Raw genomic sequence first — 15183 nt, forward strand, 5'->3', positions numbered from 1 at the left:
AGAACTTAGAAGAATCCTGAGTTCTGCAATTTTGTAGTTAAGGGAGTTCCTTCAGATGGTTAATAATCAGTTGTCTTTGAGAATACCCATGGTAGTTTCGGAAAGACTTAGAGTGAGAGGGTAAGTAGGTCTGAATTAAAGCTTAACCTGTCAATGAATTCCGAATTAATGATTGAATTAACACACCGAAATTTGTTTGCTGAGTCCACTTTAGTGGCTGCAAAAATTGAGAGATTGCAAAGGGATTTCCTTTGGTTAGGAGTTGGGAAAAGTAAAAGAGATCATCTTGTTAGTTGGGACGTAGTGTGTAAGCCGAGGGCAAAAGGGGGATTGGGGTTTGGGAAGATTTCTTTAAGGAATCTCGCTCTTTTAGGTAAGTGGTTGTGGAGGTATCCTAGGAAGAGTACAATTCTATGGCATCAGGTCATTCTAAGCATTTATGAGACACATTCAAATGGTTATGCCAACACTTTAGTCAGATGGTCACATCGTTGTCCTTGGAAGACTATTGCACAAGTCTTTCAGGATTTTTCAAAGTGTACTCGGTTTGTGGTAGGAGATGGGGAAAGAATTCGCTTTTGGGAAGATTTGTGGTGGGGGGACCAACCTTTGAGATCACAACATCCAAGACTATTTAGAGTAGTCACGGATAAAAATATCTTTATTTCTTCAATTCTCGGTTCTGCTCGCCCTTTCTCTTGGAACTTTAATTTCCGTCGTAACCTTTCCGATTCAGAGATAGAAGATCTAGAATGTCTCATATGATCTCTTGATTGTATGCATTTATCCACTTCGGCTTCGGATGTGAGATCCTGGTCTTTATCTTCTTCAGGATTGTTTACAGTCAAGTCTTTCTTAATAGCCTTGTCCCAAATACTTGAGTTATCTCCTCTTTTCCCTACAAGTTTGTATGGAATTCTCAAGTCCCTTTCAAAGTCAAGTCCTTTATTTGGTTAGTGGCACACAAGAAGGTAAATACTAATGACTTACTACAATTGAGAAGACCCTACAAAGCTCTTAGTTTTGACATTTGTAAGTTGTGCATGAAGTAAGGAGAAACAACAGATCATCTTTTCCTACATTGTTCTTTGACGATGGGGTTGTGGCACAGATTATTTAAGCTAGCCAAGATGGATTGGGTTCCTCCGAGAAGCATTTCAGACATGATGTCCATCAATTATAAAGGTTTTAGCACTTCCAAGAGAGGGATATTTCTGTGGCAAAATGTGTGCATTGCTTTAATTTGAGTTGTGTGGCGGGAAAGAAATGCTAGGATATTTGATGACATAGCTAGGAATTTAGAGAATCTTTGGGATTCCATTCATTTCCTTGCTTTTCGTTGGGATTTTTGTTCCATGGTTTTTAAGGACATTCCCCTTAACGTGTTACAACTAGATTGACTAGCAGTTTGTAGTTCCGACGGGATGGTCTAGCCAAGAGAGCTTGCTCATAGTTTTCATAGTGTAGTTTCTTGTTCTTTTATTGTGTTGTTTAGTTTTATCTTTGGAGGGAGGATTCCTCATCTTTCTTTTGTAATTCTTTTTCTATCAATATATATAATTGTTGTTTCCTATCAAAAAAAAAAAAAAATTTGTTTGCCGAGTCAAGATGAGTCCCAAGATCTGGATATGCAGTGACAATTAAATAAAAGAATAAGGTAGAAAAATAAACAGGAGGAATGCAAAACTTTTTATATGGAAAGACCCGAAGGGTAAAAACTACAGGACTTCCATCTGAAAGCAATCCACTACTAGAGAAATGGAGGTATAGAAATACCGATATGTGGAAGTTGCACCTGATCTGAATCCACAGTCCATGACTCCATAGTTTCATGAGTTCTTTCTCTTTGCTAACATCAATACATGTCTGACCACATTCTAATCCCAGTTACACTGACTAGCATGATGCTTTGAGGATCTGGATATCCACTTGAACAATGATATTCTATATCCCCTCAGCTGCATTAGCTCTTCAAACAAAGGGAAGCTCCTCAAATTTCAGCTGCATTGAGTAGAGAAGAACTACCTCTTTTAATTTCAGCTGCACTGAGTAGAGGAGAACTATGTTTCCTTACCTCTTGCACAAAGAATCAGTAGCAGGGCCTAGTTATCCTCTTAGTAACATGGTGTAGTTTAATACGTCCTTTGCACTGAGTGACATTATATTATTTGTTCCCCAATTTGTCTAGCAAGGAAACAGCCAAGATAACATGAATAAAATAATGTAATTCATCAGGAAAAATCAGTGATGATAAGAATTTTGGTATGGTCAACCAACTTGGACGCCAAAGAAGAAAACACCAAAAATTGATGTTCTCCTGGATTCTTCCTTAAAATCCAAAGTTACGAACATTTGATTTCGAACAAACGAAAGAAATTGTGTTTAATTTGAAGTTTGACATGTTTCCCCTAGACAGTGTGATTTAACATCCTCCCTACCTTAAACACACACATACACTCAAACCCCAGAGGAGAAAGTTACATATCATCCCACCTTAAGTTTCTATAATACAAATCATTGTTCTAATTATGCTTTTTAGTGTGTGTCCAGGGGCTCAGTGGTCAACCATTATCAGGACCAGACATTGGTGGATTTGGCGGAAATGCGACACCCAGGCTGTTTGGAAGATGGATGGGTGTGGGTGCTATGTTCCCTTTTTGTCGTGGGCATTCTGAAACTGACACAATTGACCATGAACCCTGGTCTTTTGGGGAAGAGGTTTGTCATTGTCCCAATAGTATGATAGCAATTATTTTCCTGTCTTCAAAATGATAAAGGTACAACTGTTTCAATAAGGAATAAATGACAGTTGCATCATTGAAACAATGCTTAAACACCTAGAAATTGTGTTTGTAAGATTGATAATAGCTGCATCTGGCTGAGAAAGCTCATGCCTTGTTTCTTTTAGTAGATTGGCTTTCTTAGTGTTTCTTTTCATATGTTACACTGTTAAGGATCACTACACATTAAATTGAACATGTGGAGTGTGTTTTTCATGTCAAACTCCTTTGCATTCCATCTCCATTCTTTTATGTTAACATGTGATGTAATTACCTTTTGACACCATTCTGATTGGTTACATGAGACGTCAGTCCTTATGTCAGCATTTCAAGGACGCAAGAATTGGTTCTTGGCTGTTGGGATCTATTGAGCCTCACATGGTGAATAACCTTCGTTGCTTCACCATTGCTAAAGAGATGTGGGAGTATTTGAGGCGTATCTACAATCAAGACAACAATGCTCGAAGGTTCCAGTTGGAATTGGAGATCACTAACTACAGCCAAGGAAATCTGTCCATTGACCAATTTTAGGGTGGATTTTTGAATTTATGGAGTAAGTATTCGAGCATTGTTCATGCCAAGATTCCTCAAGCAGCACTAAGTGCACTTCAGGATGTTCATGCTGAGAGTCAGAGAGATCAATTTCTGATGAAGTTGAGATCAGAATTTGAGACTACACGGGCAGGTTTGCTAAACCATGATCCTGTCTCCTCATTGGATGTCTGTCTTGGTGAATTGTTAAGAGAGGAGTAGCGGCTGTCCTCTCAACTTGGAATGACTCAAGCTAGGATTCATTCTGAGGTGGTTAACGTGGCCTATGCCGCTCAGGGAAGAGGAAGAAACCAGACAAAAATTCAATGCTACAGCTGCAAGGAATATGGGCATATTGCACGGAATTGCAGCAAGAAATTCTGCAACTATTGCAGGAAAGATGGCCATATCATTAAGGAATGCCCAATACAACCCGAAAACAAATAGGCACAGGCATTTCATGCGGATGTTCAGTTCCCACCAGTGGCTTTAGATCTTTCACAGAATGTTGCATCCACTTCAACTGGACCAGCTGGCATTAATCAACCTGGACTCACACCTGAGATGGTGGAACAAATGATTATGTCAGCTTTCTTTGCTTTTGAACTTCAAGGTAAGAGTTTCCAGCTCACACCTTCTTGGTTTTTGGATTCGGGAGCCTCAAATCATATGACTGGCAACGAATATATGTTACATGGTATTCACAAGTATGAAGGTGCCCAACACATTCAGGTTGCCAATGGCAGTACTTCCTATTACTGCTGTTGGCACTCTTGGCCATGGTTTCAATGATGTTTTTGTGTCATCGGGGTTGTCTACAAACTTGATTTATGTTGGCCAATTGGTGGATACTAACTGTGATGTTCATTTTTCTCATGGTGGTTGTATTGTGCAGGATCAGGTGTCTAGGACGGTGATAGCGAAGGGGCCTAAAGTGGGATGTTTATTTCCTCTACATTTTTCTATTCCTAGTTTAGTGTCTTTGGCTTGTATTATAGTAGCAAATAAAAGTGAGGTATGACATAAAAGATTGGGCCATCCAAATTCTGTAGTATTGACACATCTAATGAAACATGGTCATTTGGGGAATAAAGATCAGTTTTCATCTCTTAATTTGTGTCTCGATTGTGCTACTTGTAAACTTGGCAAAAGCAAGACCTTACCTTTTCCTATGCATGGCAGTTGTGCTACAAAATGCTTTGAGATCATTCATTCTGATGTTTGGGGTGTTAGTCCGGTTATTTCTCATGCTCAGTACAAGTATTTTGTAACTTTCATTGACGATTATAGTCATATCACCTGGTTCTACTTTCTTCGATCTAAGGTAGATGTGTTCTCTGTGTTTCAAACCTTTGTTGCTCTAATTGAAACGCAATTTTCAGCTTGTATTAAGGTCTTGCGTTTTGATTTAGGGGAAGAGTATATGTCTCACAATTTTCAGAACTACTTATAGTAGAAGGGGATCCTTTCTCAATGCTCTTGCCCCTACACCCCATACCAAAATGGGGTGGTTGAGTTCAAGAATTGACATCTCTTGGATGTTGTTCATACTTTGTTAATTGAATCCTCTGTTCCATCTAAATTTTGAGTTGAAGCCTTGTCTACTGCTATCTACTTGATTAATTGCTTGCCTATGCAGACCTTGCAGTATGAATCTCCTTATCTCCGCTTGTTTGGTAATCATCTTGAGTATCAATCCCTTCATACTTTTGGGTGTGTTTGTTTTGTCCATCTCTCACCCACTGAACGTCACAAACTTATTGCTCAATCTACACGATGTGCTCAGAAAGGTTTTGTTTGTTATGATGCTATTGCTAACAAACTTCGTGTATCCTGAAATGTGATTTTCTTTGAGAATCAATATTTCTTTCAGTCTCACCTTCTTTCGCAATCTGATCTTGCCATGCTTCCCAATTTTGATGATGTGTCCCATGTTGTTGAATGCTTTAAGCCAGGCTTTGTATACTAGCGACGTTGTCCACGCCCAACAACGCCCCTTCCCGCCACCGATTCCCCACTTGATCTAATGGACGTTGAACCTCGACGGTCTAGTAGAGTCACTTGACCTCTGGATAAATGAGCTATGCAAGAAGGGCTTTAGGCACTACAAGACAATCACAATTGGGATATTGTATCTTGTCCTCTTGGTGTGAAACCTATTGGCTGTAAATGGGTCTATTCTGTTAAGTTTCAATTTGATGGCTCCTTAGAGAGGTATAAGGCTTGCCTAGTGGCCCTTGGAAATCGATAGGAGTATGGTGTTGATTATGCGGAAACTTTTGCGTCTGTTGCTAACATGACTACGGTGCAGACTGTCCTAGCCATTGCTTCCTCTGAAGGCTGGGCTCTCTTGCAGATGGATGTTAAAAATGCTTTTCTACATTGGGATCTCAAGGAGGACATCTATATGACTCCTCCCCAAGGTCTGTTTTCTATACCATCTTCAGATGTTTGTCACCTGAAACAGTCTCTGTATGGCTTAAAGCAGGCACCGCGTGCTTTGTTTGATAAGTTTCGTTCCACTCTTCTTGATTTGCATTTTGTTTAAAACAATTTTGATTCATCTCTCTTTCCCTGCAAGACTGCTATCGGGATTGTCGTGCTTCTTGTCTATGTGGATGATATCGTGATTATAGGAACGGACTCCCAATTGATTGAGCAATTACAATGACACCTCACGGCTTCCTTTCATATGAAAGATCTTGGCCGTATGCAGTATTTCCTCGGCCTTGAGGTTCAAACCACACTATAAGGTACATATCTGCATCAGCACGAGTATACACAGGAGGTGATTACTTTGGCTGGTCTTCAGGACGGAAATTCAGTTCTTACACCTTTGGACGTGAATTTGAAATTGCAACGAGAGGAAGGGGAACTACGTTCTGATCCCTCATCCTACCAGTGATTGGTTGGGAGCTTAAACTATTTAACGATTATAAGACCTGATATTTTATTTGCTGTCCAATAGGTTAGTCAGTTTATGCAGGCGCCTCGCCACCCTCATCTTGCTGCTGTTCGACGTATCATTCGCCATCTCTAGGGGACTTCTCGACGTGGATTGTTCTTTCCGATTGGTTCTTCTCTTTTGCTGGCCGGTTATAGTGATGCTAATTGGGCAAGTTGTGCAGACACTCGTCGTTCTGTCACAGGGTGGTGCATGTTTCTCGGAAATGCTCTTATCTCTTGGAAGAACAAGAAGCAGGCTCACGTTTCAAAATCCTTTATAGAGTCCGAGTATCATGCTATGTCCTCTACTTGCTCTGAGATTGTATGGCTTCGTGGGTTGTTAGCCGAACTTGGTTTTCCTTAGCTCTAGCCTACTCCGCTTTATGCTGACAACACGAGTGCTATTCAGATTGCTGCTAACCCCGTATTTCATGAGCGGACCAAGCACATTGAGGTAGATTGTCATTCCATATGTGAAGCTTTTGATGGGGGTGTGATTACTCTTCCTCACATTTCCACCATTCTTTAGACAGCTGATGTGTTTACGAAGGCTCTTACCCGACACCGTCATTAGTTCATTATTGACAAATTGATGCTTCTTGATCTGCCCACATCAATCCCTATTTTTCTCTAGATGTGACAGGTCTTTATTATCTTTATTTTGTATAGTTGGGTTTTCCATATAGGAGTAGCATGTACAACTAAGGGATTGGGAGAAAATATCTATTGTAATTAGTGGAAACGCTGTGAAATCTTGTTGTATAGTTCCTATATATACGAAAGGTCTAAAGATGTGAAGGTCATTTAGACAAATTGACAATTGAACCTACTTGGTTAGGAGAAATTAAAATACTTGACCATGTTCATGTGACCTTGCAAGGGGGCTCTCTCACTTGAAGTGGTGGATTGAATAGTATGTCCAAGTCAAGATTGGACCTTTCTTTGGTTTCTGGAGACCGGGAGTGTCACTTTAGTGGGATGGTACAGAGTGTCTTACCTAGATCGGTGTCAAATCATTTTCCTATTTTGTAGGATGGAGGAGGGGTGAGGAGAGGGTTTGCTTCTTTCCACTTTGAAAATATGTGGCTGAAGAAGGAGTTTGAGGAATTGCTAAAGAGTTGGTGGAAGGGGTTTATTTTCAGTGGCTCTTGTAGGTTTATTCTAGTAGCAAAGTCGAAAGCTTTAAAGGCTGATTTGAAAATATGGAACAAAGAAGTGTTTGGCAAAGTCGTGGTGAGAAAGAGTTTGGCTTAGTTGAGAAATTATTTAAAGATTTTTACACTATGGTTGAAAACCAATTTCAAAGATAAATATGTATTCTTCATTTTGATAATGGATCAGAATATTTTAATGAGCTCTTGAGAATTTTTTTGAAAGAAAAAGGAATTCAGCATCAATCACCATGGCGAGATACCCCTCGACAAAATGACATTGCTAAGTGTAAAAACAAATATTTACTCGAAGTAGCATGTGCCATAATGTTTTATATGAATGTTCCAAAATATTTATCAGGTGATGCTGTTTTAACCACTTGCTATTTGATTAACAGGATGCTGACTCGTGTTTTAAAGTACATGACACCTCTCGGGTGTTTAAATTTTTTTTTTCCTAAAACATGAATATACTTTGATTTACCTCTAAAGGTCTTCGGTTGTACTATTTTTTGTTCACATACCCGGTAAACTTCAATCTAAACTTGACCCTCGAGCTGAAAAATACATTTTTGTGGGCTATGCTCCAAACAAATAAAGGATACAAGTGTTATAATCCACAAACCAGAAAATTCCATGTTAGTATTGATGTCTTTTTTTTAGAAAATCAACCTTACTTTCATAAAAAAAAATTCGGGGGGAGAATTAAGGAGTAGAAGATAATTTTTGGATATTTTTGTCCCTTTACTGAATACTATTTTACCAGAGTATTCTTCTTCTAATAATTTAGAAACTCAGACTAAGGAATTAAATGTTCCAGATACCGGAAATTTAGAAAATCCTTACTTGTCCTTGCCTAGTATAGATGTTTCACAAATAGGGGGAGAAGTACTACAAAAGAATGTAAATCATTTGAATTTTGAGTTTCAGGTTTATACTCGAAGGAAACTTCATCATCAAACACAAGACCCAACTATCATACCAACATAGGATCAATCAAAAACTCTGGGAGATGGTCATCTAAATATTTCAAGTACTCTAAATCCTCCTATTTCTTCATCTATTCCTTCTAATACTTTAGAGCTAGATGTGCCCATAGCAATTAGAAAAGGAACCCGTTCTTGCACTATGGATCCTATTACCAAATATCTCTCTCATACAAAACTGTCAAAAAATCATAGGGCCTTTATCTCTAGGATCTCTCACTTGTTTGTTTGAGAAATATACAGGAAGCCCTTGGTGATCTGAATTGGAAATTGGTAGTTATAGAAGAGATGAATGCTCTTAGAAGAAGTGGTACATGGGAAATTGCAAATTTTCCAAGAGAGTAAAAGATAGTGGGCTACAAATGGGTGTTTACTGTAACATGCAATTCTGATGGAAGTATGGGAAGGTACAAGACAAGACTTATGGCGAAAGGCTTTACATAGACTTATGGGATTGACTATCAAGAAACATTTGCTCTTGTTGCAAAAATAAACTCTATTAGAGTTTATTGTCCTTAGTAGTTAACTCCAATTGCACCTTGTACTAGTTGGATGTAAAAAATGCCTTTCTTAATGGCAATTTAGAAGAAGAAGCGTTCATGAGTTTACCACTAGGCTTTGAGGAGAAACTTGGGAGTGACAAAGTCTACAGATTAAGAAAGTCCTTGAATGGGCTTAAGCAGTCCTCGAGAGCTTGGTTTGAATGCTTTGGAAAAATTGTGACCAGTTATGGTTTTCAGCAAAGTCAGATAGATCATACTTTGTTCTATAAATACTCAAAGGATGGAAAAGTTGAAATTCTAATTGTTTATGTTGATGAGATAATTCTAACAGGCGATGATATTGACGAATTGGAAAAGCTGAAGAAAAGACTTGCAAAAGACTTTGAGATCAAGGACTTGGGTATGTTGAAATATTTCCTTGGAGAGGAGTTTGTGCGATCTAAGGAAGGTATCTTTGTTAATCAAAGGAAATATGTACTTGATTTGCTTGGTGAGATAGGCTTGCTTGGTTGTAAAGTAGCTGAAACGCCCATTGAGCCTAACTTGAAGTTACACACTGCCAAACCTAAGGATGTGAAAAATATAGAACAATACCAAGGACTAGTTGAAAGGTTAATTTACCTGTCTTCTACATGCCTAGACATAGCCTTTGCAGTTAGCATGGTGAGCCAGTTTATGCACTCTCCAGGACCAAAACATTTTGATGTTGTTTACAGGATTTTAAGATACTTGAAAAGGACACTAGGAAGAGGGTTATTATTTAGAAAATGTGGCCACTTACAAGTTGAAGTCTATACTGATGTTGGAAATATTATGGATAAAAAGTCAACATAGGTTATTGTACCTTTGTTAGAGGTAGGGATTTGTGAAGTAATGTGGATCAAAAGGATAGATGAAGAGTTAAAGATTCCATAGTTGTGAAAGGCGTGTTTTAGGCGCTCCTGAAACTATCGGTGCCTCACCTTACTCCAAGCAACGCCTGTTGAAGGAGGTGCAGCTTAGGCGCGCAAGGCACTCTCCTTTGGCTAGGCGCAAAGCCTAAAAAAGGTACGCTTTTTCTTCTCCCTTCTCCTTCATTCTTCTTCTTCTTCTGGTTTTTTTTCCTCCACAAACCTTAAACGAGTTGCAAAGGCGGAGTAGAGAGCCCTACTCTGGGTTTTTTTTTTTTTTAAATTGGGTCAAAACGCAGCGTTTTGAGCTGCAGCATATTTTAAAGAAAAAGGATCCAAAACAACGTCATTTTGGCCCTTTTCTCTTTAAACCATCTGTAGCCCAAAATGTTGCATTTTGGCCCAACAAAATAAAAAAAAATGGAAAAAAAAAAGAAAAAAGAAAGGCCCTAACCTAGAATGGGGTTTTGACCCAATATTTTCGTTTTTTTTAAAAAGGTCCAGCCTAGATTAGGGCTTAAGAAAAAATGGCCTAACCAGTTTTGACCCAACAAAAATTTGATAAAAAAAAGGCTCAGCCCATATTAGGGTTCCTTGTCTCATGCGTGCAAAAGAAGAAGAAGAAGAAGAAGAAGAAGAAGCCATTGAGCATAAGAAGAAGAGAAGAAAAAGAGGAAGCATTAACATATGTAAACTAGGGTGTGCCTTACTTCACTTAAGTCCGCGCCTTAGTTGCACCTTGCGCCTTAGGCTCTAGGAGGACTTTGCGCCTTGGTGCGCCTTAAGCCTTTTAAAACTATGGAAGATTCCTAGTCCATCTCCCATAAAAGCTTACTGTGATAATAAAGCAACTATCTCAATATCACACAATCCAGTTCTTCATGACATGACTAAGCATGTAGAAGTGGATAAGCACTTTATCAAAGAAAGCTTTACAATGACTTGATTTGCATGACATACATTCCAACAACTGAACAAGTTGCTAATATACTGATAGAGGGACTACATGGGAAGCAATTTGAAAGTTTAGTTGGCAAGCTGACTATGGAAGATATTTTCAAACTAGCTTGAGGGGAGTGTTGAGAAATTAAAGATTTGGTTCAATTAACTGAGATTTGAGGGATATGATAGTTGTAGTATACATTTTTGTATTTATGTTGTTTAGTCAACCTTGTAAATTAGGGATTTTAGCTTATTTTTTCCTAATTTTGTGCATTTTCTTTAGTGAGTTTCACAAGAATGGGAGTTTTTTGTGAAAAGCTTGAATGCAACCTTTCTAGTGTTAATCCCAAAGAGAGGGAAGGGGGGGGGGGGGGGGGGGGGGGCGAAGGATTTAAGGATTTTAGACCAATCCGTTTGGTGGGTGGTTTGTATAAATGGTTGGCTAAGGTGTTGGCCAATAGACTCAAAAAGGTGGTTGGGAAAGTGATCTCAGAGGCTCAAATTGCTTTTGTGGAGGGTAGACAAATTTTGGATGCTTCTCTTATTGCTAATGAGGCCATCGATTCTATTTTGAAAAATAACTATTGTGGCATTTTGTGCAAGCTTGATATAGAGAAAACTTATGATCATGTGGACTGGACTTTTTTGCTTTCGGTTTTGCATAAGATGGGTTTGGTGAAAAGTGGATTGGGTGGATGAAAAGGTGCATTGTTTTGGTCAACGACACTTTAGTTGGTTTCTTTCAGACTTTTAGAGGCTTAAGACAAGGGAATCCCCTATCACCCTACTTATTTGTTGTAGCTATGGAGGAACTCAACTGTTTGATAAAAAGAGTAGTCAATAAGGGCCTTTTAAAGGGCTGCCAAGTGAGGGGTAAGGGTGGAGAAGGGGTGAATATTTCCCATTTGCCGTTTGCGGATGACACCTTAGTATTTTGTGAAGCCTCTGAGGAGCAGATGGCGTATCTAGGCTGGTTGCTAATGTGGTTTTAGGCTATTTCTGGGCTGAAAATAAATTTGGAGAAGAGTGAGTTAATTCTAGTGGGAGAGGTGAATGATATTGAGGAGTTGGCTCTTGAGATGGGTTGTAAGGAGGGTGGGCTTCCATCCTCTCATCTGAGACTCCAACTTGGTGCCCTTTTTAAGTCTGTAGCGGTTTGGGGTGGCGTGGAAGAGGTTTCGAAGAAAATTAGCCATGTGGAAGAGGCAATACATATCCAAAGGAGGGAGGATTACTCTTATTTGAAGCACCTTGTCTAGTTTGGCTATTTACTTTATGTCCTTGTAGTGCATTTCAAGGCCTGTTAGATTGAGATTGGAGTAGATTCAGAAGGACTTTCTTTGGGGTGGTGGGGCTCTTGAGCGGAAAACACATCTAATGCGGTGGGATATAGTTTGCCTTGACAAGAGAAAAGGGAGCTTGGGAGTGAAGAGTCTTTCCACTCTCAATGAGGCTCTTTTGAGCAAGTGGAGTTGGCGCTATGCTATTGAACAAGAGGTCCTTTGGAAGAGTGTTATTAGTGGGAAGTATGGGGAAGAAGAAGGGGGTTGGTGCTCTAGGGAGGTAAGGGTTTGGTGTAGGTGTTTGGAAAGCTATAAGGAAAGGAGTGGGGGCTTGTGAATAGTAAAATCTCCTTTGAGGCGGGTAATGGTCAAAGGGTCAAATTTTGGAAGGACAAGTGGTGTGGGATTGGTCCGTTACAGGACTCTTTTCTGTCGTTATTTTCCTTAGCATGTTCTAAGGATATGTGGGTGGAGGATGTTTAGGATTTTTCTATCCTTGGGAAGGGGGTTGGAGCTTGCCTTTCTTTAAACCCCTCAATGATTGGAAAGTGGGAAGCGCGGAGAGGTTTCTTTCTTGCTTGGATGGGATGAGGGTGAACAGGGATGAGGAAGATAGGGTGCGTTGGATAGAGACTAAGAATGGGAGGTTTATTGTGAAGTTGCTTTATATGGCTTTGGAGTTGGGGACTTCGATTTCTTTTCCTTGGAGTAACATATGGAAGGAGTGGGTGCACCCTAGAGTTAGTTTCTTCGCTTGGGAGGCGACTTGGGGAAAAGCCTTAACTTTGGATCAAGTTTAGAAAAAGGGGTGGTCTTTAGCGAATAGATGTTTTTTTAGTCATGTTAAGGAAGAATCCATAAATGATCTCCTTGTCCATTGTGTAAAGACAAGAGTCTTGTGGGAGCTATTGTTTGCCCTTTTTAGGGTATCTTGGGTGTTACCTTTGTCGGTTAGAGAAACTCTTCTAGGGTGGCATGGGCCATTTGAGGACAACAAGCATAGGAAGGTGTGGAAAGCGGATCCTTTATGTTTGTTTTGGATAGTGTGGAAGAGCTCTCTATCCAAAGGCTAAAAAAGTTCATTTGTTTCTTATCTTTGGTCGGAAGCAAAGGGGTGCTTAGATGATGTTCCTCAAACTTTTTTCAGCTTTCCAGATTGGTTGGGCCATTGGTGAGGGTGGGCTGGTTGTATTCCTTTTATTTTGTAACTTGGTTTTATTGTGGTGGAGGTTGGTGATAGCTGCATACTTTTTGTATACCTTGGGCTGCTCTTTTGGCATCCCTTTGTAATATATTTTCCTATTTATCTATAAACAAAATATATAAAAAAATTTGTGCATTAAACTTTCCTATAAGAAGGAAACTGTATAGCTGTGTAAATAATCGATCTTAGTTAAGAAAATAAATATTCTTTTTCTTTAGGCTCTTCATCAAGTGTCTTTTTGGGATGAGCAGGAGAAGATGAGAGCCTTAATGGTGGAGGAGGTGGAATCTAGAAAGGAGGTGAGGGAGGAGTTCAAAAAATGGGTCTTGGAGACAAGAATCAAGAGATGTGTGGCTGAAGGAGAGTCACAGAAACACAAGTTTCTTTCATTGGATGGCTAATGCTCTCAGACAAAGGAACTATTTGGCTAAAATAAAAATAAATTGTACTTAGCTTTCGAAGGAAAATGAAATTCAGAAGGTGGTGGCTTGGGCATTTCAAATTTTGTTGATTGATCCTAGGGATTGGTGTCTTAGTTTGAGTGGGATGACTTTTGTTGGGGTTAGAAGGTCAGAATGCTGCAAGGCTGAGGGGAGTAATTCACAATTGAAGAGGTTTCCTACGCCCTGTCATAGTTGAGTAGGGATAAAGTGCTTGGTCTTGATGGGTTCTCCATGACATTTTACCAGTTCAGTTGGGATTTTGTGAAAGAGGAGGTGATTGGATTCTTTAGAGAATTCCATGAGCAGGGTAGATTTGTAAAATGCTTGAATGCTACTTTTCTGGTTTTAGTCCCAATAAAAGGGGATGTTGAAGATCTTAGAGACTTTAGGCTCACTAGTTTGGTGGAACTTTTGTATAAGCTGTTGGCAAAAGTGTTAGCCAATAGGCTAAAGAAGGTGGTGGGCAAAGTCGTTTCTTCAGCCTAAAATGCTTTCATAGAGGGGAGTCAACTTTTGGATGTGGTCTTAATTGCTAATGAGTCTTTAGACTCTTTGTTAAAAATGAAGGAGTGTGGCGTGCTTTGCAAATTAAATATAGAGAAGGCATATGATCATGTAAATTGGAATTTCTTACTTATGCTACAAAAAATGGGCTTTGGGGATAAGAGGATTAGTTGGATAAAGTGGTGCATTTCTACAACTAGATTTTTTGTCCTTGTCAATGGTACCCCATCTGGCTTCTTTCCTAACTCTTGGGGGATCCTCTTTTGCCCTATTTGTTTGTGATTGGTATGGAGGCTCTCAGTTGCCTTATTAAGAGGGCAGTGAGTGGGATTTTTGTGTCTGCTTGGAGGGTGTTAGGGAGGGGTGGTGAGGGCTCCCAATATCACATTTGTTGTTTGTTGAAGATACTCTTGTATTTTGTGAGATTTCACAAAATTAAATGGTTTTCTTAAGTTGGTTGTTAAATGCTGTTCAAGGTTATTTCAGGGTTGAAAATCAATTTGGATAAAAGTGAGTTATTACCAATCAGTAGGGTGGAGAATTTAGAGGTTTTGGCCTTAGAGCTTGGGTGTAAGGTGGTTGTGCTTCCTTTTTCTCACTTGGGTCTTTCTTTGGGTGCTCCATTGAAATCCACGATAGCTTGGGATGGGATGGAGAAGAGGTTTCACAAAAGGTTAGCTATGTGGAAAAGACAATACATTTCTAAAAGAGAGAGAATCACACCGATTCAGAGCACTCTCGGTAGTATGCCTATTTATTTTATGTCCTTGTTGACCATGCCTAGGTCGGTTAGGTTCATATTAGAGCAAATTCAAACTCCTTTGGGTGGGAGGGCTCTTGTGTGGAAGCCCTACTAAGTAAATTAGGGGATTGTTTGCTCGGAGAAGAGGAAGGGTGGTTTGGGTGTTAGATGTCTCTCTTTGCTTAATAGGACTCTTCTTTGTAAATGGCGTTGGCGCTTTGGGGATGAAAAGGGGCTCTTTGGAAGCAAATTATTAGTGGGAAGTATGGTATAGAAAA

The 15183-nt window shown here is 39.5% G+C and overlaps 1 protein-coding gene across 1 annotated transcript in view; it reads left to right on the forward strand.

Moving 5' to 3' along the window:
• Positions 1-15183, forward strand: part of LOC117931859 (alpha-glucosidase 2-like) — a 58928-nt gene that overhangs the window by 15451 nt on the left and 28294 nt on the right. Inside the window, 1 exon segment of the mRNA XM_034852933.1 lies at positions 2551-2718. Coding sequence (XP_034708824.1) covers positions 2551-2718 — 168 coding nt within the window.

Source organism: Vitis riparia, chromosome 2 (genome assembly GCF_004353265.1).
Source record: "Vitis riparia cultivar Riparia Gloire de Montpellier isolate 1030 chromosome 2, EGFV_Vit.rip_1.0, whole genome shotgun sequence".
In the NCBI taxonomy this organism is placed as follows: domain Eukaryota; kingdom Viridiplantae; phylum Streptophyta; class Magnoliopsida; order Vitales; family Vitaceae; genus Vitis; species Vitis riparia.